The sequence below is a fragment of the Cynoglossus semilaevis genome, chromosome 12 (genome assembly GCF_000523025.1).
Source record: "Cynoglossus semilaevis isolate Cse_v1.0 chromosome 12, Cse_v1.0, whole genome shotgun sequence".
Classification (NCBI taxonomy): Eukaryota; Metazoa; Chordata; class Actinopteri; order Pleuronectiformes; family Cynoglossidae; genus Cynoglossus; species Cynoglossus semilaevis.
In genome coordinates, this window is record NC_024318.1 from 13,825,723 (window position 1) to 13,850,916 (window position 25,194).

The window sequence follows — 25,194 nt, forward strand, 5'->3', positions numbered from 1 at the left end:
CCATAAGAAAACTATAACCTCATACACATAGAACGTTTTTGAATAGGGAGTCGATCAACTGTATAAAAGCATTGTAAAGTATTTCAAAGACTGTAAAATGTATATGATATGGTATATGATATAAACATATAAACAATTTTAAATGTTTTATATATTTTCACCTAAACAGCAGTACTAAACAAGGACGTAGTACAGTTATAATAAATAGATAATGTAAAGGTGACATATTGTTTCCTTTGAAGCTCATACATGTCACGTCAACTCAATGTGAAAACAGGAACACTTCATTACCCACGTTTCCTTTGGGCATAATATGACGTAACATTCCTGCGACACTGTTTCCATGGAGCCGATCAAAGCTAACGGTGGGGATCAGCGTTAAGTACTAGTGTGATTTTGGTGCCCCCGTCTCTCAGGACTACTTCCAGGATGTCAGAAGGACAAAGTACCGATAACGTTGAGACTTTGTTTGTTTTTGAGCTTTTGGTGGAAAATATCCGGGTAGAGAAGGAGACCGAGATTTCAGGCGAGCTGGCTCTCGCTGTGCGACTGTTGGATTTCCCAACGCTGCTCATTTATCCGCACAAAAAAGAAAACGCACAGCAAGCAGACAAACCGGGAGAATACTCCTTTAACAAAGGCAAGACGTGTTTCTTCCAGATGAACCTGAACTCCCTGCATACACGACTGTCCAGCTCCCCTCTCTACGCCATGGTGCTGGATGTGAAAGAGGAGATTCCCAAGTTAGTTGGCTCCTCCTTAATATCACTGGTCAAAGTCATGGGCAGAATTTTGCAGGATGTGGCACAGAATGGAATTTCTGTTCCCTCGTCTAGAGGAGAAAGGGGCCTTGTTAGTATGTGCAGCCTCACAGGAGAGAAAATTGGATTCATTTCCTTGAGTTATAAACTGCTAAGTGTTGGTACGGGAGTGCAAGGACAGCAGCCTGTGGAGGAATGCATGGGGGAGAAAAACATGGTAATAAAACCATCGTCTTTTGCTCTGCCACAACCAACAAGCTTTCAAAACATTGCACTGGCAAGTGGAACAACCTGGAAAAGAGAGGAGAGTCTAAATCCTGCTGCTGCTGCTGCTGCTTCTCCTGCTGCGGGTGAGAGTGTTGCCATCCAATGCCGGCCAAGATCCCAAACAGCTCAAACATTCAAAGAAATTGGAAACAGTTTTGATGGAGAGATGAACATATTTTGCCCTCCACAACTTTATTACAGTCACTCTGGGGAGGATAAGGGTGACAGTGTTATTGATTATAAACAAATTAGTATTAACCCGGACTTTAACACATTTGAGGAGTTATGTTCTGGGCATGAGGTGTCTGGAAACAAAGCTGGGGTTTCTCCAAACATGGACAATAGAGAAATATGTGTAACCAAAACAGAGAAGCATCAACAGACAAATGAGGTCAGTCCAAATGTAGATGCTTTAAAACAGTTACCCTTACTCAACGCCCTTCTAATGGAGCTGTCACAGTTAAACGTCCAAAATCCACACCAACCATTGTCTATTCACCCCAACCTGGCATGGATTTACAGGCCGGCCTCTACAGAGCCACCAGGTGGACATGATATCACACCACGCAAAACTATAGACAAAACCAAAGTTACCAGTTCTCTTTTGAAAAATGTACATTCCTCAAGAACCTGCACTGCCACGGGATTTAAACCCACAACCCCACAAAGGGAAAGCAAACATAAAGCAGCAATTATTGAAAGTAAAACATGTGATAAACCCGTTAAGAGCAAGCTTGTCTACGGAACAACCAAAACATTTAATCTGAGGTTGAAGAAAATTTCTACTCATAAAGTAAAACATGATTGCACTGAATTATTACAGAATGAAAAACAGATAACAAATAACCCAAAAGGAAAGGCAAGGCCTCTAGATAAACCCGCTTATGCTGGACTGAAGAAATTACTATTAAATAAGAACTCAACCCTTGATAAACATGTTGAAACTGTGATACAGAAAGTAAAAATGAAATCTCCATTACAAGAAACAACAACATATGTGCGGGAAAACTCCAGTGAAAAAGAAGAAAAAGACTTGCCAGTAATTTCAGGAATACCCTCTCCTCCTCTCGGGGTGAGAAATGTTGAATGTATTCACATTCCAAGTGTGGACAGTGACACTGCTCTCCAAAGCACAGAGAGGACAGAAAATCTGGGTGAACCTGCTCCATCATCACCTCCATCTCTCAGGCTAAGAGAGAGTATTAAATCCCCAGGCAGCAGCAAATTCAGCAGTCGAAAGTCTTCATTTTCAGACTCGACTGTCGGAGCGAATAAGGAACTTGAATATGCTGATGACTTTAACAGTCCTGAGCCCAGTGATGTCTACTCTCCTGACCCAGGGAGCACCTCAGAACTCTCAAGAGTACACACTCCAAAATCTTCTGTGCGACCTGACTCCTGCAGCCCCGACTCTGTCTCTCATCGCAAGAGAACTGTCCTGCCCGTTCCCCCCAAAGCCTCCGTCTCTCCACAGCGGTCCCTGAGGTCACACATTATTCGACCACAAACGCCGGCATCTGTCGTAAGTTTCTCCTCCGGAGATTGTGATAGAGACAGTTTAGCTTCTTTACAGACCATTGGCTCCAGAAGGGAGGTCACAGAGACTGGCAGAGCAGAAAGCAGCTTAGTTGCTGAGAGTTTAGGATCTTTAAGAAGTGAGTCATTTAAAAACAGAAGTCCAGGCCGAGGATCAGAATCCGTATCCTCTGTGGAACCACAGGATGCAGAGGAGGAAAAAGACGAGCTTGGATCTCTGGACTTGGGAAGAGAGCATCAGCACATCTCAGAACTCCTGGTTAACAAACTGCCTGGTTACACCATGTAAGAAATGGTCACATATATAACGCTATGTAATTAGTTGGGTTTTAGTTCTTTGTGTTTTTAATAAAACATTTTTAGCAGTATCAATGTAATTTATGGAAGTTCTATTTTCAAAGTGATGCATTTAAGCATAAACTGCAAAAGTCATTCCTAATAGTGGAAAAGCAATTAAATAACATACATTTTGCTACATTACACACACACAACTGCTAAGTTATTCAATGTGTATTTTGTGGTCAAATGAATCAATTTAAAAATAGTTATTTAACCCATATCTTAACGGTGGAGCTAGAACGAATCGAAACGAACTTATGACGTTCGGTGCCTATAGCGCATGCGTCACTATATGCGGAAGTGCAGCGGAGCCTGGACGAGCCGCTTTGAACAGAAATGTTCAAGCACGTTTTCTTGACAGGACCTCCAGGTAATACGGCTTTGCAAATTTTGACCGTTGAACATTAACAATGTCCACAACAAACGTTCATAAATACTTTAGACACAGTGAAATTGTTGTGGAAAATTGGGGCAGTAACGACAGTTGTTGACGTTACAAAATCCATATACAGTACAATAATATAAGAAATGACTTGAACTTTCAGTGACTTCTTTGGTTCGTAATTAAATATTTATAATGTTATGTTTGCACTGCTGTCCTAGTACTGATATACGCTGTCCTATTTTATCAGTGTTTTTAACTGATGAAGTAGGACAACATTAACATCATCACCATCATCATTATCAATATTATTATTATTATTGTCTGTAACATGCTCTCTAACATGCTCCCATTAAGACTAATTTAATTCGAAAGTATCTAGTAATTCTAGTGTTGCGTCAGTCATAATAGTAAGCTCTAAAACCTATTAGTGGAAAAAATTGTGACAAATTAAAAACATTACTGTGCGTCAAACTTAAACAAGTAACTAGATCAACTGAAATAGCTTTTGATTAATTCACAAGTCATCTTTTAGTTGTTGACCTTGTACAGACGTGTGGAAGTTAATAAACCCCTGCCACGAATAACACAAATGACATAAACTGGTCATTATGTTTGACTGCTGGAATCTCATCGTCTAACTGCATGTAATTAACTTGGTTTATAGTTGACTTTATTAGAGAAAGCCCATGAGCATAGACCAGTGTTGAGAAGTTACTCTGATTGTAAATTAGCTTTTGCATTTTACATTTATTTTAATTTTTTTTTAACATAACCTACTCTTACGAGAGTGGTCAAAAATGAATAAATAATTTACTGTTTACATGTCATGGACACAGTATACTCAGTTTGTGATGTCGTCTTTGATTTCGATGTTCAATGTTCTGTCACACACGTAAAAGATCAGATATTGCAGTTAGCATCTCACATTTTGTCAAAGGTGTGGGCAAAACCACACTGGTCCAAAAAGCCTGTGAAGCTCTGCTGTCATCAGGCGTGGGAGTTGAAGGGTTCTACACAGAGGAGGTCAGAGAGAGAGGCCGGAGAACGGGCTTTGATGTCGTCACCATGACAGGAGAGAGAGGCCACCTGTCCAGAATCAGGTAGCAGACTTGTCATCCTGTCTGAAACAAACTGACTTTGTCCTTTAATCATTGTGTTTTGGATTTTGTCCTCTTCATGTTCAATGTTCAGAGATGTTACCAGTGCATCTCCTGGAAGAAGGGAATACACTGTCGGACAGTATGTGGTTGACTTACCTGCCTTTGAAGCCCTGGTTCTCCCTCTCTTTAGAAATGTAAGTCGGGATCATGTGTCTGGTCTTTATGGCTCAGTAGATCACAGAAAGCTAAACACTCCCATGTCTCCCCACTTAACAAATCATTATACCTTTAATTTTCTTAGTATTGATGGAATAATTGGAAGTCAGCAAAGGCATAAATTCCAAAGTGGCATTTTTAGTGTCGGTGGTGCCGTCTGGCTGTCACTGACCATGATTAATACAGCATGTAAATGAACCTGGGGTGACGCCTACACATGCACTGTAAAGAATGGTGTCTGTGCCCTGGCGGCACATCTTCCACTTTCATGTCAAGTTGTTCTGTAATCACAGCAGATCACGTGGTGTACGTAAAATAATACAATAATTTTACTCCAAACAATCAATTGTTTCATTCTTTAATGTGAAGACTAAACTGTTTGAAATACCTGGTAAGTCCTAGACATAACTATACATTGCTCTTGTGTCCACAGACTTCAGACATTCAGTCATTAATATGCATAGAAAACAGAGGTGGGAGGGGGGGGGGCATCACTGGATAAGCAATTTCAAGAACATATAGCACACTCACGGTTCCCAATGTACTTTTTAAAAGACTTGGAAATGAATTGAAAATTTTACTGTCAACTGTCTGTGTCTGTACTTTTATGTTTTGTCTTAGTGACTAAGAAATAACTCTTGAACTGAGGGTTTTGATTTGTTACAAACCTCAGCTACACAGTGCTTCACCTGCCACCTTTCTCCTGCAGGTGGGGTTGGCAGATGGAGGAAACAAGAAGGTTTTTGTCATTGATGAAATAGGCAAAATGGAACTCTTCAGTCAGTCCTTCATCAGGGCAGTGAGACAGATTTTGGACAGCTCCTCCTGCACCGTCCTGGGCACCATCCCAATCCCAAAGGGCAAACCGCTGGGACTGGTAGAGGAAGTGAGGAGCAGCAGAGACGTCAGGGTGTTTGCTGTGAGTACAGAAGCCTCTGCATTTTAGATGGAAAAATATTATTTAGGTCAGTTTGGGAGCCTGTAAATCCCACAATTGCTTTTGAACACTGCAGGCTACATCCTCCTGGTCTTAAGAGAACAGTCAGTAGGCTCACTAGTGCAGAAGGGCATGAACTGCATTATCCCTCTGTACGATCGCAGGATTAACTCTACATCATGCGTGACTGATTTAACAACAAAGAGTGGTCTCTAATGTCAACATAATTCATCACGAAAGAGTCAGTTGTTGTCGTGCAAAAAAACAAAAAAACAACCACTCACTGTGTGTAGCTGTATAAAAGCACACCAAACAAAAGCAGTGTGTGTGTGTGTTTTTTATGGTAATTTTACTGACAAAACACTAGGTCACATCTTAGGTGTGTACACCATGTGGTTTGGTAATCTCACAGATTATCAAACTTTAATCTTACAGGACATGTCAATTGTTATCTGTGTCACCACAGTCTCATGTCTTTTTACACTTTCTCCAGTCCATATACATGTGGTCAGTAATGTCTTGTCTCTTGTCTGCTTCAGGTGACTAAGGAGAACAGGAACGCTCTTCTACAGGACATCGTAGGAGCGGTACAAGAATGTCTGAAACCCACGTCCTAACTCGGAGATGCAGACGCATGACAACGGATTGCCTTTGTGTCAGAGTTACACGTTAGCCATAATGTACATGAGCTACTAACAGCGCCGTGACCCGACCCAAGGCCGTCCCAGTTGTTGAAAGAGCTACTGTGTCTCATAAATGCATGCATGCATGCATTTATGTACACAATTCATTCTTTCCTCCTTGAAAAAGCCTCAAAATGGATTGCATGCTGAATAATTGATCATCAGATGGGAGACAGTGGAGGGAATTGTTCAGTTGCGGTGTAAATCCCCTGCTCTCTGAGTCAAAGACCGATCCTGCAAACAGCTTTGTTTTTATTCTTTATTCAGCCGTTGCTCTGACGCCGTCTCCAACAGGAATTTCTCATTTGGAATGTTTAATATTAGTTTGTTCATGACGAGAAGTGGTGCAAGTTTATTTGGTACTTGACTATTTGGAATATTAACGTTAAACTAGACTTTTATTTTATTTAAATTAATCCACTTCAAACAAAAGAACATTAGGCAACAAAGTTTGTTGTCACAGTCAGAAGTTCTGGTCTTGTACAAGAGTCAAATATCTACATTCATATACGACTCCTGGATACTTGTTTCTGTGTATTTAATACAAAGCAGTAAAAGTTATGTGTATTGTGTGTAATTTCTTTCTGTTTTAAGGATTTTCTGCTCCGTCCCCTGAGATGATGAGAATTTTATCCGGGCCGAGCCAGCTTAGGGATGAATAATATCACTGAGTAAAGGAGTTTAGAGATGTCAGGGTGCATTTGTGTAGAGGGTGAGTGGGTGATGCGGCACAAAAAAGGCCTCTGACGACTTTCACTGCAACAGAATGAGGCAAGTCGTCAAACCCTGTCATCGTCAAAGAAACTGCTACAAGTTACTGCTGCCACTTCACTTTTGACAAAGCATTGATGAACACATTAGGAGTCATACTTGATTAACTCCGCAGACAGAAGCTAAATTATTTCTAGTCAAAAATGCCATGGGCAAAATTATTCATCCCCTCATGAACTGATTGGACCATTAGTTTATATGTAGTGTTGTGTGTAACCATAGCAACGGTCTACATCTTGAAATTGAAATGGAATTGGTCATCATTATTGTTGGGTTTCACTGCAGATTCTCTCAAGAAGAGAAATCCAGGGTAAAAGGTCAAATAAGAACTGTATTGGGTTGGGTCATTACCTGCTTTAAATGATAGTTTATCATGGCACAGGAAAGTATTTTTAATTTTTTTTAAAAAAAGGCTGCTATAGCTTGAAGAAAATACTCAAAAACAAACACTGTGATAGGCCTAATAGTATTTCCAATTGTAAAAATTAAAAGCTTACTTTAAATTAAAAAAATACAGTTGTAGTCAGTAATGCTTTGTTTAATCCAGTGGCTTCCAAACGTTTTATGCAGTGCCCCCTTCTGTCGAACTATTGTGCCTCCCATTATCGACAAAATTACAGCTATTTTTTCAAAACCTACAATTACAGTTACAAATCACTGCAAAATGTGGCGTAGATATAACCAGAAAAAACTGAATATGAGGTACATTTACAGGATCCTCATCCTGTATTAGCTCCATGTCCCACTTTGGGAATCACTAGTTTAATCCAAAATACATTTTTTTGCAGTACAGATAAAATGTTTCTGTTCTCTTTCTGATTTTCTGCTTTCAATTACCATTCATTACCAATATAAATTAATACATGTAGGTGTTGTGTTTTTACATTGTTTGATGAAAAAAAAAAAACAAGTGACCAAACACACTGATGTACTGATATCTCATGTGTGGAGATTTGGCATCTGTTTATATCAAGACCCTGTGTTCCACATATTTGGTTAGACATCAAAGGATCTTCAGGTCACTGAAAGTGAAAATACATGTTACGGATTTTTGGCTAGGTGAACTGACGCGGCTGGTGTAACTGATGTAAGCTGTCAGTCTGGCTGCAGTAAGAGTTGCCAGCTGTGATCTGCGTCAGACTTGCTGCTGCTCCAGCATCTGTTTTATGACCACTGCAGACGCAGCTCTGGATCATCTGGCACCGACAGCACCAACACTGAATAGGCTTCAACGTCAACAGTCGTGTTTTTGAACACGTGTTTTCGACTCAGAGGTGGGTTGGTTCAAGGAAGGCAGACGAGGGAAAAGATAGATGGATTTGTAGTCTTTGTGCATTGCATTCAAAGTGTCTGTGAATGCATTTGATTGGATATGATGAATCAGGAAATATAATTAGTACTAATTAATATCCATGGACTAACAATATGCAGCCAGTAAAGATAAATAGAGTTCATTAGTAGTACATATGATCATGAAGAAATGCTAATTCTGAATAAAAATCCAAATCATTTTAAAAAAATTAACAAGTACTGAGGCATATAGAACCACTCAAAATAATAATAAAACCTTGATAGTGAAGGCAGTGACCTAAACAAGATACAAGTTTAGGAGACAGAACATCTGTGTGTGTTTGTCAGAAAGTTGGTGTCTGGGACAAAATACCCTGAAAATGTCTGGAATTCCTCTGGAGGCTGGTAGTTTTATATTAGTGTTGGTTTTGGATTCTCATGTAATGAAACAATAACTTATAGACTCTACTGAGTGTTCACCTATAAAAACAGTAGTAATGTATGTATAATCCATTTTGCCAATATAAATTGAATATAAAGTAGTAAAATATAAACATTGGCAAAAAATCTCAATGGAAAGATAGTCATGCTAGATTTGGTTCCAGGCATAACTCTCAAATTGTTGCTTTGTAGAGTAATGTAACAAACAGCCCACAAAAATGAGATTGACCAAAAATATAGTTAAATCAAGGGAAGTCAGTTCTATTTGAAAAGGCAAAACAATGATGTAACTAAACCTTTAACAAAAATAATTAAAATAACCACAAAGGCTCATCAATATAAGCTAAGATACCAAATAGACATTTAAACTCTAGTTAAAGATAGTTAAAGGCAGCTTACATACAAAAACCACAACAACAGACATAATGCTACTTTTGGCTAATGCTAATCAAACTAACTCAGTGACAGCTGTTAGCGAACAAGTCAACTTAGCCAAAGTTTTCGTTGACAGAGAGTTGCATAAAATGGTAAAATATCTCAAAATACAACATCAGTTAAGAAAATAATGGTAATAAAACATTATAAGAGTAATTGACTTTGTAAAAAAAATTGAAATATAAAATATAATCCATTCTGTAATACAGAAAATAGCTAACTGTGTTAGCACTGTAGTAATAAAACAGGCAGTTTCCTATTATTTGATTCAAAATGCCCTGAAAATTATCCTAAATGACCCAAAACACATTTACAGAAGCGAAGGAGACATTTGGAAAAAAGCAATTTCCTATCCTGGTGTGTTTGATGGCACAGTTGCTGAGGTATCTTTTAAAATGAACACCACTAGTGAGTTCAGGCGTTACCGTTGAGTCACTATAATAATTGGACTGATTGTTGGAGGAGCAGAGAGCTGTGATGTGTCCCAGCAGAAACAGCCTTGTTTTAAAGACTGTGTCGAACAGTCGCCATGAAGATCACTTGGTTTAATATCCATATCACAGCGATGCATTCACACACTCCATATCTTTAGGACAGATGTCTGCACGACTCCCATGACAATATTTATCCCTCTACACATGGAAGGCAGTGAAATTCAAGGAGCTTACCAGCAATCCTGGGCAAAAGTGGGTTGGAGACAGTAGGGCGGGGGCTGAGGGAGTTGCTCACATGAAGACATTTCTCTCCCGTTATTGCATTTTGTGGTTTCAGCCCAGGAGGCATGGCTGCAGCTGTAGCTGTAGAGAGAGGACAGTGAGGAGATTTGGTCTGGTGGACTGAAAAACCAAACACCTGTGATGAAAATTCTTGTTCCATGTGTGATTTATTTAGTTTCCCATTTGTATTTATAAAATGTATTCTGCTTTACTTTACCCGATGTGGGTTTGTTAGGAGGATCATTTTAATCTCCATTCTAATCTTTAAATCTTTTGTAAAGTCCATTGAGACCAATGTGTTTTGTAAATACTATACAAATTAAATAAAAAATGACAACGTTCACGATGTACATGCGGGGGTCTGAAGATTCAATGTTTATTTCCCAAGATTATTGTCTGAATTATTGTAAGCTGTAAAGTTAAGTACTTAAAGCATGTATGACAGTCACCATATGGTGAGTATAAAGCTTTGACTCGTGGTGGTTTGTGTAAACGTGCTGCCCGTGACAGCCAGCCTACAACTGGATGCTGCATATGAAAAGCAGCCGGCGTCACTTCCCAAACATTACCAGAGCTACAGGCTGGGTTTGACAGAGCGGCTGAGAGAATGAGACATAAGATGATCTAAAGTGAAGGGACAGTTTAGTTGTTCCACGGTGCGGCTGTATGAGCGCTGACACCAAGTCAGTGCCAATGTGAGGAACCGACCAGAGACACACAGAGTCACTATATTTGAAAACATGGCTCCTAGTTATGCTATAGCTTTTCCTGTCTGAAAATCTTACTGAGACTGACTGTATGTCTGAATTTAAAACACCGTTAAATCTGCTGATGATGTCAGAACTACATCTCTCAAACAATTTTATGGCAAAAAACAATCTTAAAGTAAAAAAACAAAACAAAGACAAACAACAACAATTAAATACATGCCACTTCCATTTTTAATTTAATCATAATCTGTGGTGCTGTATTCATCTGCAGGTATACTGCCCTCTGTCGTCCTTTTCTCTTTACATGTGGTTTGGATGCCTTACCACGTAAATGTTTACTAGTGATGGAACCAGATGGTGGCAGTATTGTAACTTAAGTGATGCTAAGCTCCTATTAAAATATCCAAAAAGAAGCAACGTGGTTCATTTTCAAACATGTTACATTTTAATTTTATTATTACTATTATATATTTTTATTTTAAAATTAAGTTTTATTCCAACATTAAACACATATTTGTGCACTGGTAAATAATTAGAGCAACATAAAAAATAACAATGTTGTATGGGTTCAGTCAACTTACAGACCTGGGCACCATTACCACTGTGTTTCCAGTTGTCCTGCTGACTGTTTGTAAACAGAAAGAAAACATTTGGCATATTTTCCTTCCAGTGACCAAAGTGGCACAAGGCTAGATCCTTGTGTTCCAAGCTGGCAGCCATGTTTTTTCCTGTGAGCGTCAGGTTCTCGGCTTGGTTCTTGGCTCCGACACTGACTGTGTGCCAGTAAATCATACAACCACAGTTCAAAACACACTGAATTATCCCTTTAAGCCATTTGATCTGAACTCCTAACCACAATCCCACCCTGCTGCCCAACACATTGAGTTTTCCCATTACATCACTTTGATGGACTCCCCCAAAGCTGCTGGAGGCAGGCAGACGGTGCAGGGTTTCAGCACTTGTTCTACTCCAATGAGCAAGTGAATAAAAATTAAGACTAATATTGAAATATAAGCTGCTTTTTTTTTTCAAGATGAACACGCTTAAATATTGACAGAAATGATGACATTTGACAATAGGTCCTAAACAGACCTCTCCCTGTGTCAATAGCCTGATAATGGTGCAGACCTGAGGACATCCTTCTCCACTTACACCACCTGGATGTTAACGTCTCATCTCCGGATCTTACTGAATGACTGTGGTGACTGCAGTGAGTCACTATTTACTGGCAACACACCAGAACCTGGACTTCTACCTCACCTTTGGGAGGATGTGTCACTCAGACTGTTATTAGTGGTTACAGAGGGAGAAACACAACAACCTAAGCCGTGGATAAGTGTTATTGTGGTGTGTGTATAGCCACCTCCTCGCCTACGCGCACACACACGCCCACACTGAGTGTTTTGTAGGCAAAGACTACATGCCCTAGAGCTGTGAAGAAAGCAGTGGGGGCTGTGAGTGGATGATGGAGAGGTCAAAGGGCACAGAGAAGACACAGAGATCCAGTGCACGGTGATCAATTGATTGACTGGTGCTTTCAGCAACCCTCCAGGCTGCAGAGCACCGAGGTGTAAGTTCTGACCCGGAATGGAGATTGAGCATCCAAATGTTCTCAGTCTGTGGATGTCAGCAAGTCGTTGTCATCGTCTGTCCTGTAAAGTGAAATGTCAGTGCAGTGTGTTGTATTCTAGTTTATCCTTGTAGAGGGATTCCTGACATGATTCTTTTAGGGGTCCAAGCACAGGCCCCTGTGGTATTACTTTTCAGAAAACGTTTAAGCTCTGACTACACCTTTAATTTGTATTGAAAAGCAGAAGCGTAATATGTCATTGTACGTGTAACATACACACAATAAAATCTGTTCTCTGCATTCAGCCCATTCATATAAAGGAGCAGTGGTCGACAGACACTAGCTAAATCAAATAATCCATGATCCAAGACAGGAAAAAAAGTAATGTATTACTAGTCAGCTTATCGACTTGGAAAAATCCTGCATTAGAGCATAGATCCACCTTTAATCATACCAATGGGCAAGACCGGCAGAAACTGACATAGTCCTCTGATATATACTGTATATACATAGTTGACAATGCAATATATATATATTGTATACATACCTTATGGCATCATTTCCTGAGTATGTTATATAATGGTTTCATTCTTAAATTTAATTTAAAAATATTATTATAGGTATCATTAAAATGAAAGATAAGTAATTGTTATATATGTTACATTTGGACATCTTGGAAGTAGGCAGGAACCACATGTGATACTGGGGAGACTCTCTTAAGGTGCCACAAGTAATTTACTCACAAAGTGCAAAAGGAAACAACCTACCAGGCATACACGTCAGCAAGGAACGGAATTCTTCTTAACTTGAATTACTAGGAACACAGAACAGAACAGAAACGAAGCTGAACAGAACACTAACTACAGCAACAGAACACAACAGCACAATGATCCCCACACCGACAGAGTGAGGGAGATATTTATACCCAGGGCACCAGGTGACTCGAGTGAGACTAATGAACAGAGACACAGGTGAGTGTGATGACACTAACTCCACATCCCTAACAATATATTTCTTTTAATCAGGATGCTCCACCAGAAAAAACCTCATCTTAATTTTCTAGGATTGGAATTAAAATGGTGTATACCCATCCTAGAAACAAAAAGGTAACACAGACGAACATGTTTTTTGGAAAAACTCCCACACCTTTATTAAAGTGACAAAAATGACTAAATGATGACAATAAAATGGTCCATACATACAGGACACACACAGATGCCAGAGAGGCCGGACAACAAGACACATTCTCTCAACAAAGTGGTGTATTGTAGAAATGTAGTTAGGTATGATGTAACGTCTCACTCAACAGCTATACTGACACCTGGCCATATCTCAAAAAAGAGACGTAACGTTTTTACCGCTCCATCACCTTCATCAGCATCCTCACGTCTGCCCTGTCTGCATCAGATAAAGTCATGGATGTACAGCTGGAATTCAACCCCACCTACTGACTAGAAGAAGGCCTCTACCAATTGACCCACAATTTACACACATATTTACAGTATAATCCATTCATGCCTTTCCAGTCAAAAGCTACTTTACATTAAACTCCACAGTAATGTTCACTGAACTGTAAAGACAAATGTGTTTGGCCTTTGTTTTTTCTAGATGTCTTTTAGAAACTACTTGTATATAATTTGCATAAAAAGATGGATTTCTTGCCACTGTTCTCTCTGTTGCAATTAATCTTTCCCTCAGAGGCCCTCATAATGAACAAACTGAATATTTCGTAACACTTAACAAGAGCATTTCCCAAAATATATGCATACTATCTGTGGCGGACGCCTAGCACTTTAGCAAATATGCAAATAGTTGATCATGGATTTGTTTGAATTGCGTCTTTAAATGGTGGTGAGTGTTATTTAAAATGCAAAAAAACAAGACTAATGACGTGAACATGATCTTCACCAGACCCGGCTCAGGCCTTTCATCTCTCCATTCATCTAATCCCCTTTCTCTTCAAAGCCTCGCAGCCATGTACAGGAATAAATACAAAGATAATTAATGCTCCAACATCCTGTCTGAGACATCTTTGGTTTTGATGTTTTATTATGAAGAATCTTTGTTACACTTGTAAAGCAGTGAATATCAGACGAGCTCAGGCAGTATCAAACTGCATTTTATATAAGTAGAACAAAACCAACAACAACCCCCCCCCCAAAAAAAAAAACAACAAAACAAATGGAAAGCTGTCATTGAACTTGTACAGTGGTGTGTTGTTGACATTTAGTCTTCAAACCTGCTTCACAAAAAAAAAAATCACTGTGTATCCTGACTCTGAACAACAACCGCATTGAAAAAAAGAAAACCAGGTATATTAAAAAAACAAAAAAAACAAAAACATGTGTAGTTAATTGAGTAATCCACAAAACAACACACACAAACACACACCCACACGTGCACACACTGAAGATACACTAGTTTGGTGCTTTGGACAAAATTATGAAAGGTCATATAACAAATGAAAGGACTAATAAAAGAGACGTCGTCTGTTAGTGATCTACAGTATATAAAATACACCAAAAATAAAACGTTGGTGGCTCCTCCTGTCATAAATAGAGTCAGTAGTTGTGTGGGTTTTTTTTTTGCATAATACAGTATGTGCACTGCACATGAACTTCTACTCTTAATTAGTAGCTGTTTTGTCAGAGGTCTTTTTTCCCGAAGAACTTCTTGAAGACTGATTTGTTGCGCGGCCTGGGCAGACTGGTGTAACTCCTCTGAGCAGAGTCCTGATGGGCCTCCTGCTGCCAACCAGCTACGGCCACCAGGGGGGGCTCAGAGGTTCTGCTGGTGGAGGAACCGTCTGACAACTTGTCTCCAACCACCAGGGTGACGCAGTAGTTGGAGCCTCTGTCCAGGCCACCGGGTGGCTGCGGGATGGGTTTTATTTTCTGGTACGTAGCTGTGGAGGAAGCACAGAGGAGGCAACGTTAGGAGATGAACAAACGATAAATAAATAAATCACCTTTTTACAGCTCAATTATTAATAAGTGCAAAGTGACCTGATGTAAAGGAGTGGGAGCGGCGCTTGTTGCTAAGCCAGTCCTGGCCAATGGATGATGGAGGATGAGGAGGGGAGGACATGGACGAGGAGGAGGTGCTGTCAGTGGACGCAGCAGACAGTCGGTGGTTCACCGTCAGCTTTGTACTGACCTCATCATCACCTGAGTGACAAACAGTGAAGAAGTTACTGTGGTGTTAAAAGTTAACTGTTTACTAGTAACCTGCCACATTACTACTAGTGTACTACTAATATTGGGCTTGTCCATGTTTAACTTGTGTATTTTGTTTTTAAAAACACTAACCTAATGCAGTATAGCTAATACAAAGTCAGACTAAAATATTTGACAAAACCCAACAAGTCTGCTGAACTTTTTTTTTTGAGCTTACAGACCGGAGTAAAAATGATTTATGTTAAAAATGAATTTACTTTCAACATTTGTTTGTAAACCAAAATATATATATATTAAATAATAATAATAAAATAATTAATTGTCACAGATATGCAGCAGAAATGGCAGAATTTTTCACAAGGAATATTATATTTATATTTTTTATCTTTATAATTATTTACTAATTTATTTTGTTATTTCATTAGTTCTGTGTCTATGTTTTATTACATTCTCTAACTGTTTCATAGTAATTCTGTCCCCAACTGTTGTTTATAATACAGTAAGATAATACCCTAGCTCCACCTAGTGGCAAAAACACACGTAAACCAACCTTGCTTTAACAACTAGTTTAAATATTGGTGCACATTAACAGCACAGATGTTGGATTTTGTATCAACACGAGGGATTTTTGTTACTGCACTGAACAGAAGCCGTCAGGACAGATAAACAGCACACTCAACCATGAGTGGTCCACTGGGGCTGCTCAGTGGTCAGCAGTGACGGCCTTCCACTCAGAGTGGGTGTGGAGCAGAAGTACATTAGAAAAGCAGCCCTCCCTGAGTTAATGTTCGGTCGCTTCAGTGTAACACCAGGCCCTGAGACTCACCACAGCAGCCTTCACGGGTGGATGTGTTCACCGACTGCTCGTCCAAACTCCTTAAATGACTCTGTGGCATCTGACTGAACTCCCTGGTGAGGACAACGATCTCTTTGGTTTGGGCGGCGCCCGCCGCTTTATGCCTGGGGAACATGGAGGTGACATCATGTCGGGAGGAACAATGGCATTTGGCCAGACCACGACAACTGGGGCAGGATGATGGATTTCTGAGACGAGCATTTCATAGAGATAAGCATTTATTTTAAATGTATTATTCATGGGCCATTATTCACTCTAGATGAGTGACCTGATCACGTGTCTTACAGGGAACTGGGGAGGACTGGATCATCAGGATCAATGGACACTGAGGACATGGACACACTCTGGCCTGAAAACAAAAGAACAAAACAAAAAAAACAAAAAAACACATTTGGTTTTAAACTCAGCACTAATTTAATTGTAATGGATGACAAAAAGGTGTAATTGCAATTTTACATGCAAGTGAAAGGTAAAAAAGTTCTTAGACACACAGAATAAGAATGATTTTATTATCTATTTATGAATAAATAAATATCTATTTTTTTCAGAATTCTCAGGGATTTCTTTGACATCACCTGTCTATTCACCTCTTCCAACTTCTAAATGTTAATTGCTTGTTCTTTCAGTTTTGGCGTAACAAAAAAAAAAAAAATCTGAGCTAAATCACCCCCCGATGCATCGCCTCAATCATTTGAAAAAAATTTGCTTAGATTTTTTTGTCAAGTTGATAAAATAAAAGCAGCCAAAGCTCAGCAGTTGATGTGGTGTGTATTAATCACCTGTGTTGGCTTGTATTTTTATCACCCACTTCCTCATCATGAAGCGTGAGGGAGCGTTGAACAGATACTCAGACCCATCACGGAGCCTGTAGGTCAGACAGAGGTCAAACACACGTGTGTTCAAATGTAAATATGAATAATGTCAGCGGTCAACGCCATCTTACTGGAGCCGGAAGCAGTTGGATTTCTTGGTGTAATCTGGCGCAGGTGAACACTCAGCCCCCATGAGGTTCAGAGGCAGGCCACAGGCAGAACTCTGGAACACAGCAACAGACTGATCATCACTGACTTCTCTCCATCTGCCTTGATTATTCATCCGCTCTCTTCTCCCACCTCTGATTTTCACACATTTTACTGCTTACCTTGAGTGTCTCCTTTCTGTCCTGGTAGAAGCACAAGGTATTTCTAAATAGGACAGCGTGGTAGGAATTCCAGCCTCTGGAGGCTGCCTGTGAAAATAAGATAACAGAGAATGAGCGCGCACGCGTGTGTGTGTGTGTGTGTGTGTGTGTGCTGCTGCTGACGGTGGACTTCATATTTGCTGACCATGCCACTGGCTCCCACACTGATTGAAGTCTTTCTTACTTTTTTTCCTCCCAGCTGCAGCTTATGTTTCCTCTCCAGAGTCCCCTCCATTGACTGCAGGTCAGACTTCCCACTCTGTTTGAATTAACACCGTGGTTTATCACACAAGCTTTTTTTTTTTCTCAAGTTTTTCTGAAACACAAAGATAGAGCTGCCAGTATTGCACTGATGTCTTACTAAGGTGAAACGGCGCCCTCCTGTGGCCATCACATCTCCCTGCCTCTCCACGTGCTCCGGGCTTTGTGACGATTGCTTTTGCTGACAGGCCGCACCCAGATCCATGTGCACTGACAGCAGACTCATAGACTGGTCCTGTTCAAAACAACCAGGATTTCCTATTAACTACCAATGAAAACACTGCACATCCTCTTAATCCGTGCTGATTAAAAGCTAGAACATGTTGGGAGCTGCAGTGTCACAGTATATGATAATTCAGCTTTCAGTTAAAATGTTCACACGAATTACAACGAACTGAAGGTAAGGAAGATATTTCTTGTCTTTACTGGTCAGTTCAGAGTATTTTAATGACATTTCACAGATGCAGACTTATCAAGAGATTGTCCGTCTAATAGTTATTTTAATGCATTTTTGGACCATTGCAATAATTCCTGAAAAAGACGGTACCTTTGCCCAAAAATACTCAATTTTTAGAAGAAACCTTTAATAAAATCTTTATTTTTCTAAAAACAGTCTACTGCTGTATCAAAGGTGGCAGGAATGTGGTCATAGTCAATACAAACAAAGGTTTATGTTACCAACGTTACTTTTTTTAAATACATTTAAATGCCCCACATTCATTTTCCTGTAGTGTTTACCTACTGATCAGTCATAACATTATGACCACCTGTATAATTATGTGTTGCTCTCAAAATATAACAAACTGTGATGCACTGTGTAGACTCTGTTAACCACCAGCATTCAGGAAAATAAACTTCAACAGCTCATCTGCTGTACGGGACCAAACGAGCCGACCTCTGCCCTTCTCACGAGCTAATGAGCTTCGGCCGCCCGTGACCCTGCTGCAGGTTCACTGCTTTCACTGCTTTCACTGCTTTCACTGCTTTCACTGCTTTGAACCACTGCAGCCCTCAAACACTCAACATTTTTCTCAGCACAGTGTTGTTCAGCTGCTGTCTTATATAACCCGCCCACTAACAGGTGTGATGATAAGGAGCTCATCAGTGTAATCCACTTCACCTGTTCATGTTTAGGCTGCCGAGTTTTTAAGAAACTACATCTGAATCACATTTAACACAACTTAGTCTGATTTTAATGTACAAGTTCTAGCTTTTTATTAGGATTTACATGATTTTCTGTATTAATGGAGATTCATAATAAAGGATGATGAAATATTTAAATAAAAACATTTTTTCCCCCTAGATTTCCACAAAGTAAATTATCAAATTAGACAAAGCAAATGGGGGTCTTCATTGTGTGTATTTCTTTCCAAACAACATCTGTTTGCTCCAAGCTGAGTAAAATATATTTAGGTTGTTACCAGCTTATGAGCTGTTAGCCTTTAGCTCCTGCCACCACATTGGCTTTTCTGGAAACATTTTTTACTTTTACAGCCCCTGTCTCCTGCTACCATAGAAGGAAACTTGAGAACAACTGTGTTGAAGCGCTGCAGATTTTATTTGCTTTATCCAAGTCCATAGTTTAGATAAGACTAATGACAAACTAACAGAAAACATGCAGCTAGCACGATTTAGCTAGTCCATGCCCACCCACTGTCAACAAAAAGGACTATGGGTGTTTGGTGTGATTGTAAAAGGGAATAAAAACTTAATGTTTTAGAAATTAGGTAAAGATCACAAGGTAAAGGTGTCCTAAAGACATTAGACCGTAGCTTTTTATGGCTTTTTATAAATTACTACATGTAATTTATGGATAGTTGAATTGGATAGTTTAGTCCATAGAAAAACAGAAAAGTGTCGCTGAGACCATTGGATCATCAGAATAATACATTCTCATGTTTTTATTACAGCATTATTATTTTACAGGAACTGGATACTCAGTGGAGCGCCAACTGCAGGTCACAGTGAAGACAGCTATGTCTACGGACATTAGCAGAAATACGTAGAGGGGACTTACATTACATTACAGTGCATCAAAAGCTAGCCTCACCTTCAAACAACCCGTGTGATCATCCACCTCCTCCATCACCTTAGCCTTCACCATGTCTCCTCCCTCCTCCTCATCCTCTTTGTACTGATAGATGTACCTCTGATTGTCACATACGTCTGGCAGCTTCACTGGATCAGACGCCGTTTCATTCACAAACACTGCAGTCCTGCTGTTTGACTCCCTGTGAGGAAACGCTGCCCAGGACCTCCTGTCACCTTTGGCCAAAGGCGGGAGGTGAACCCTGTTAGCGTTCTGCTCCTTGTTGTACCCCAGCAAGCTCTGAATGTGTGATGGCAGTTTGAACTCAGCCACGAGGAGGTTGGGAGCAGAGGCTGTGACCAGGTTCCTGTAGAGCACGTTTGGGGTCTCTGGTGAGGGTGACTCAGCATGAGTCTCAGTGGACTGGAGTGAGGGTGCAGGGTCTTCTTGGTTGGACTGGTATATGATGTCTGAGCTGATGCTCTGTCTGCAGTTTGTCTGGTTCCAAATGTCTTCTAGCTCTTCTTCCTCTTCCTGGAACTGTTTGTGATCTAGGTGTACAGGTTCTGTTTGGGACTCTGAAGATTGGGGAGATGGAGTTGAGGATGTGGTGATGTCTTCCTTTGGTTTAGTGCAGTCAGTAGCTTCCACCTGAAAGGACATGATCCTCCCCACGACTCCCTTTGGAGGTGCATCTGGACATAAAGTGTTAGTAGAAACTTTGATGCAGCTGGATGTGGAGATCCCAGAGTCGACCGAGTCCTGACGAACACTTAAACTCATTGTGGACTTCAGATTCACTCTGACATGAGAAGCCTGGTTCTGGTACTGTGGCCCAGAGCTGTGCTCGTGCATGCTGTGAGGTCTTGAACCTCTGTGGTAAATATGTCCATTCAGGTCCCGGATACGCGTGTGGACGCTGGGACACTGGTGTTTATGCAGGACTGTACATTGTGCTTGGTTCACATAAATAGGGAGCTCAGAGGGCCAGGTGGTCCTGTTTCTGTCAGGAGTATTACGTTTAAATGGATCTGCAGCCTCACAAACACTGACATCGGTTTTGGACGAGTGGTTGGGTATGGACTGATCCTGGGTCAGTGAAGGCGCCTGTTTGGATCGATGGTTCATATCAGAAACAGCTTTCACTGCCGCAGAGGAAGTGTGTATCTCAGGAGTGCTGGGCTCCGATGAACCCTGTGTGATGACAGGATTAGGTCGAGTCTGTTTGAAGGAGCTCAGGGCTAAGTGTCTTTGAGAGTGGGGATCTGGATCAGTACCTGCTGCTTTTTTGGACTCAGGTGGTGCAATAGTAATGATGTCCTGAATGCTGGGAATGAGGGACATGTCTTTTGGGAGTTCAAAGCTCAGCACAGAGCCCAAAGACATAAATCTGCAGTGGCTCTTCACCTGGTTAGTGGAAGATAAAGTGGTTGGCCCCTCGGATACAGCGTATGGAGTAATGCTGTATTCACCTGAACACTCCGTTTCAATGTCCTTCGCCAGGGGATTCTTCACATAGGCTAAAGATTCTACTTCATCAGCACTAACAGGGCCCTTTGGTGAACTCTTCTTCCTCCTGCCTTCTTTCAGAGGCCATGTGTGCGTGTCATATATTATCCCCTCACAGGCGTACTGTGGCTCCTCTTCTGTTTGCGCCTCCACTCCCATTATTTTCTGGATGGTGTGTCTGCGAGCGTCTCCTTTCCTTTTCCTCCTCTTACCCATTCTCTTGAGGCTGCTGAAGATGGAACTGCTGCCGCTCCCTGTCAGTGGGTGGAAGGTTACATTGGAGCTCTGAGGTCCAGATGCAGAGGAACACGATGAGGAGGACGATGAATAGAGGGTAGGGGAGGCCGAGGCCGTGGAGCGGCCGTTGTGGCGAGGCAGGCTGATGCTCTCATAAACAGGGCCTGCAGCCAAGTTGTTATCCTTGACATGTAGGTAGGTACTCACCTAGAAAACAAGGAAACAGATGTTATATGTTTTTCATCATCTCTTACTTTGTAAAATCAACATTATAGTAAATAAAGATATTTTCATATTAAACTTCCAACCTGCAGTTGGAGGTCTGTCAGTACTGTTATAATAAATAATTAAGGGGAAACACCATTCACCAGAACCACAGTTGATGTGCTGGAGTGAAAGCAGCCCAGGAGTTTAAAAACAATTCTTCAACTCTTAATAAAAATATCATTACGAGTACAATTCAACATAGAATACTTCCAAACAAGACAGTACACTACATGCCGTACTCATTAATCATTTAAATACAGGACAACTTTGCATAATAGTTTGAATGTGAGATGCTACGGTAGCGATACTAGTATTGGTATCAGGCCCAATACTACGTTCAAATAGTCATAGCTGAAAACATAATTGAGACCCAATCTAAATAAGTATCGGTACAAATATTCTCTATCTGCGAGTAAGAAAAGAACAACACTGGTTTGAACAAAATGTGCTCATCTGTAACGACAAAACATTCAAACCCTCTTACGGCACAGTTGCGTGTGTTGAAATCGACCAGAATTTTTCCTCTCACGCCAAAGAGCTGTGCAGTCCTGTCTGTGAGCAAAAGCTGATTCATGCCTTACAGATGAAACTGACTGAGACAAGCAGCTACTTTTTTATAAACATACAACGTGTGTTTGTCGACACCTCGCACATCTAGGAAAACAACGACTTGAAGTACATCCAGTTAACATTCCCAATAAATATATAAAAACAGGAATGATAGTAAACGAGATAAAAGGACAAAACAACACGGACGTGATTACAATCACACACTTAATTGGAATCACATGTGGTTAAACATGTCGTCATAGCCAGATGTAATGGCTTGACCTCTAAACTCTGTGACTAATCTCTTGTTTCTGTGGAAGCCCCAGACTATAAATCACGGTGTGCAGTCTAGAGGCCTCTCTTGAAAGTTCAGCAGCGGTTTCTGTGTTCAGCGGCTGCACCTCTATTTGTGCACTCCTACTGGGAACCATTGTGGACCACACGTGTCCTAGGAAGCAAGGGTGAGGTCACTAAAATAGACACAATGGTGGCGCAGCCGTAAAGGGCCAAGCAAGAACAGGTTTACGTCAGGCTTGTGGTGAAATGACATAAGGAGAAAAGAAAGATTCTGTCAACATCAGCAGTGGGGAGTGAACGCTCGCTCACCGACTCTTGGTCGAAATTTAACTCTTAGGGACTTTTGGTCCGAATGGAAGTTTTACAGTAATGCTCAAGAAAAGTTAGACATAATTTACACAAAGCTGAAGCTTGGACTGACACTAACAGAGACAGTTTGTTTGCAGGCACACGATCATGCATTAAAACACATTAACGTAAACATCCACTAGCACATCACCCACATTTTTATTCTGATAGCTAAATGCACGCAAAGCTGCAAAAATGAGAAAATCGTATTGTTTTTTTAAGCCAACTTTTGTTCTTCTCATGTTTTTCACCCTGTGAATGTTCTAGACTGGCGTGTTTGCTTTTACTGGTACTCACGACTAACAGACGGGGGAACAATGCAGAGACGCAGTAGACCCCGCTGTGCCCTGTAAAAGGGGTGAGTAGAGCATGCTGCCCACAAAAAACACCTTCACACAGCATGCAGCCCCGGCACACTTTGGGACGCAGCATGCAATTCCAATTCACACCACGTAATTTACCTCATTTGCACTCGGACGATAAATCTTTCTCTTTCGCTTTAAACTACCAAAAGTATTTTCCAAAAGCCCCTGGCAGCGCCTCCAAAAGTTTTTACAGGCGGAAGATTGAGGCACAGCAGGCTGAGGGAGAAAATTGGGATAAAGGAAGACGTAAAGGCCAAAGAAGAGGAGAGAAGTGAACAGCAGCAGACAGTGGAGAAAGCAGATCCCGTGCATGTGTATGCAGAGAGTGACTTTGTCTGAAGAAACAGTGATAAAAATGATTTATTTAAACACTTCTAGTCCATTGAGATGCCCGAAGCCAGCAACACTTAAACTCCATAATCACATTTGTGACTTGTAGTGTGGATGTGTTTCTCACCCTGTGCACAGGCTCAGCGGTGTCCTCCATTACCTCATCTGTCTTAGCAGGTAAGTCCAGCACCTGCACCTGGCTCTCTGCTGTGTTCCCAAAGCTGAGGATAAGGTTGACTGTGCTCCCCAGAGCAGGGCCACCAGGGTCCTTCAGGACGGTGATAGAAGGTTTGGGGGACTCTGAGAGGGAGGTCTCACCTGCCCGTGGAGAGAAACTGTTCATGACCTCGTAGCCGTTCTTCATGACCTCATACCCATCCTCTATCTGCTTCTCCTGCAGCTCAGTTTGTCTGGGCAGGACAGACGGAGGCTGGTTGTCTCCTGACGATCTTAATCGATCGTCTACTGAAGGCACCAGTTGGGACTGGAGTGACCGGTGGGCGACCAGCGCAGGAGCAGAATTCTGCATATAGAATATATATTTTATGATGTTAAAGTTCAGACTCAGGAGAGATATGTTCTGTGATTAAAATGGCAAGTTTGAGTCTATACTTAGTACTATTACTGAAATAATAATACTTTTATGAATTATATGTAAACTCTTGGGATTTAAAATCTCTGTTACAACAGTGTTACTGATCAGCAGCAAACACATTTCCCCCCAAGTTACAAAGAGAACACAACAACAATCACAATACCTATGAAAGCCAAATAAAAATGTTGCCGAATAGTAGTATTAATAAGTAATTTCTCAAAAATAATTACAGTTTTTTTAACATTTTATTTGTGTTTTTACTGTGGCTGTACACATGTCTGGACATTCACCTCAGTTACGGTGGGGCTCAGCGTGGCCTCAGTGTAGATGCCATCTTGTGAAGGTTCAATTTTGCTCTTCTTGTGAAGCCACTGTTGTTTTTGAGCCCTCCAGTGAACCAAGATCCATCCAAGCATGCTGCGTAGTTCCTCCAAGCGTTCTTTCACCTGCAAGATATGTGTGTGTTACAGACACAGAATCAGCATGAAAACAATACGAGGATTAGAGTGAAGTCACGACGAGCACTGAGACTTTTCTCACCATCTGTGTGAGGTGATGTTCTTCATCCAAAATGCTCCTCCCTGTGGCTGCTAGCTTATCAAACTCTTTAAACCTCTGCTCTATCTGTATGTCCAACTCTGCCGCCAGGGGCCTCTTCCCGTCTTTCCTGGGGTTCAAGGTGTTATTTGAGAAAATGCAGGACCTGGTATCTTCTGTCCAGGAGCTATTGAAAGAAGCAAGGATGGATGGAAGGCGGCAGGGAAACAGGAAAGAGGGTTGGGGGTGTTTAAGTTTGAGTAAACCATAATATTTTATTCCTCAACTCATGCACTTGTGTCCCTATAGCACACCCTGCAGGGGAGTTAGGGTAAACTACTTGCTCATGGGGACGGTCTGTTTTTTGTTTTGTTAAGATATAAAAAATAAGTTAAAAAAAAGAAAACACTAAAAACAAAGTCTGGCCCAGGAGAGGGTCACGTGGTCCTCCCACCCTTCTTACATCATGGCGAGGTAGCTCCTGAAGAAGTCTTGGAGTTC

The 25,194-nt window shown here is 40.9% G+C and overlaps 2 protein-coding genes across 8 annotated transcripts; one reads left to right on the forward strand and one right to left on the reverse strand.

Moving 5' to 3' along the window:
* The first annotated feature begins 394 nt into the window (after window positions 1–394).
* On the forward strand, window positions 395–6,785 carry ntpcr (nucleoside-triphosphatase, cancer-related). Of its 4 annotated transcripts, none has more exons than XM_025061069.1 (5): window positions 3,118–3,273; window positions 4,188–4,388; window positions 4,579–4,582; window positions 5,314–5,523; window positions 6,081–6,785. In XM_025061069.1, exons 1-5 carry the CDS (start codon window positions 3,161–3,163, stop codon window positions 6,156–6,158), a joined length of 606 nt encoding a protein of 201 aa, XP_024916837.1. In that variant the 5' UTR covers window positions 3,118–3,160; the 3' UTR covers window positions 6,159–6,785. The 4 variants fall into 4 exon arrangements, 3 of the variants coding, with proteins under 3 accessions (XP_024916837.1, XP_008320551.1, XP_008320553.1); XM_008322329.3 differs by having other exon boundaries at window positions 3,146–3,273; window positions 4,480–4,582; XM_008322331.3 differs by having other exon boundaries at window positions 3,168–3,273; window positions 4,226–4,388; window positions 4,480–4,582.
* Window positions 6,786–14,734: 7,949 nt separating this feature from the next.
* mymx (myomixer) lies at window positions 14,735–25,188 on the reverse strand. Of its 4 annotated transcripts, none has more exons than XM_008322328.3 (14): window positions 25,157–25,188; window positions 24,697–24,880; window positions 24,447–24,602; window positions 23,689–24,084; window positions 19,681–21,612; window positions 17,731–17,865; window positions 17,554–17,628; window positions 17,331–17,417; window positions 17,133–17,224; window positions 16,969–17,054; window positions 16,475–16,538; window positions 16,160–16,377; window positions 15,163–15,324; window positions 14,735–15,062 (listed from the first exon to the last, which is right to left on the reverse strand). In XM_008322328.3, exons 1-14 carry the CDS (start codon window positions 25,159–25,161, stop codon window positions 14,803–14,805), a joined length of 3,852 nt encoding a protein of 1,283 aa, XP_008320550.1. In that variant the 5' UTR covers window positions 25,162–25,188; the 3' UTR covers window positions 14,735–14,802. The 4 variants fall into 4 exon arrangements, with proteins under 4 accessions (XP_008320550.1, XP_024916829.1, XP_024916828.1 ...); XM_025061061.1 differs by having other exon boundaries at window positions 16,160–16,293; window positions 17,515–17,628; XM_025061060.1 differs by having other exon boundaries at window positions 17,515–17,628.
* Window positions 25,189–25,194: the final 6 nt, after the last annotated feature.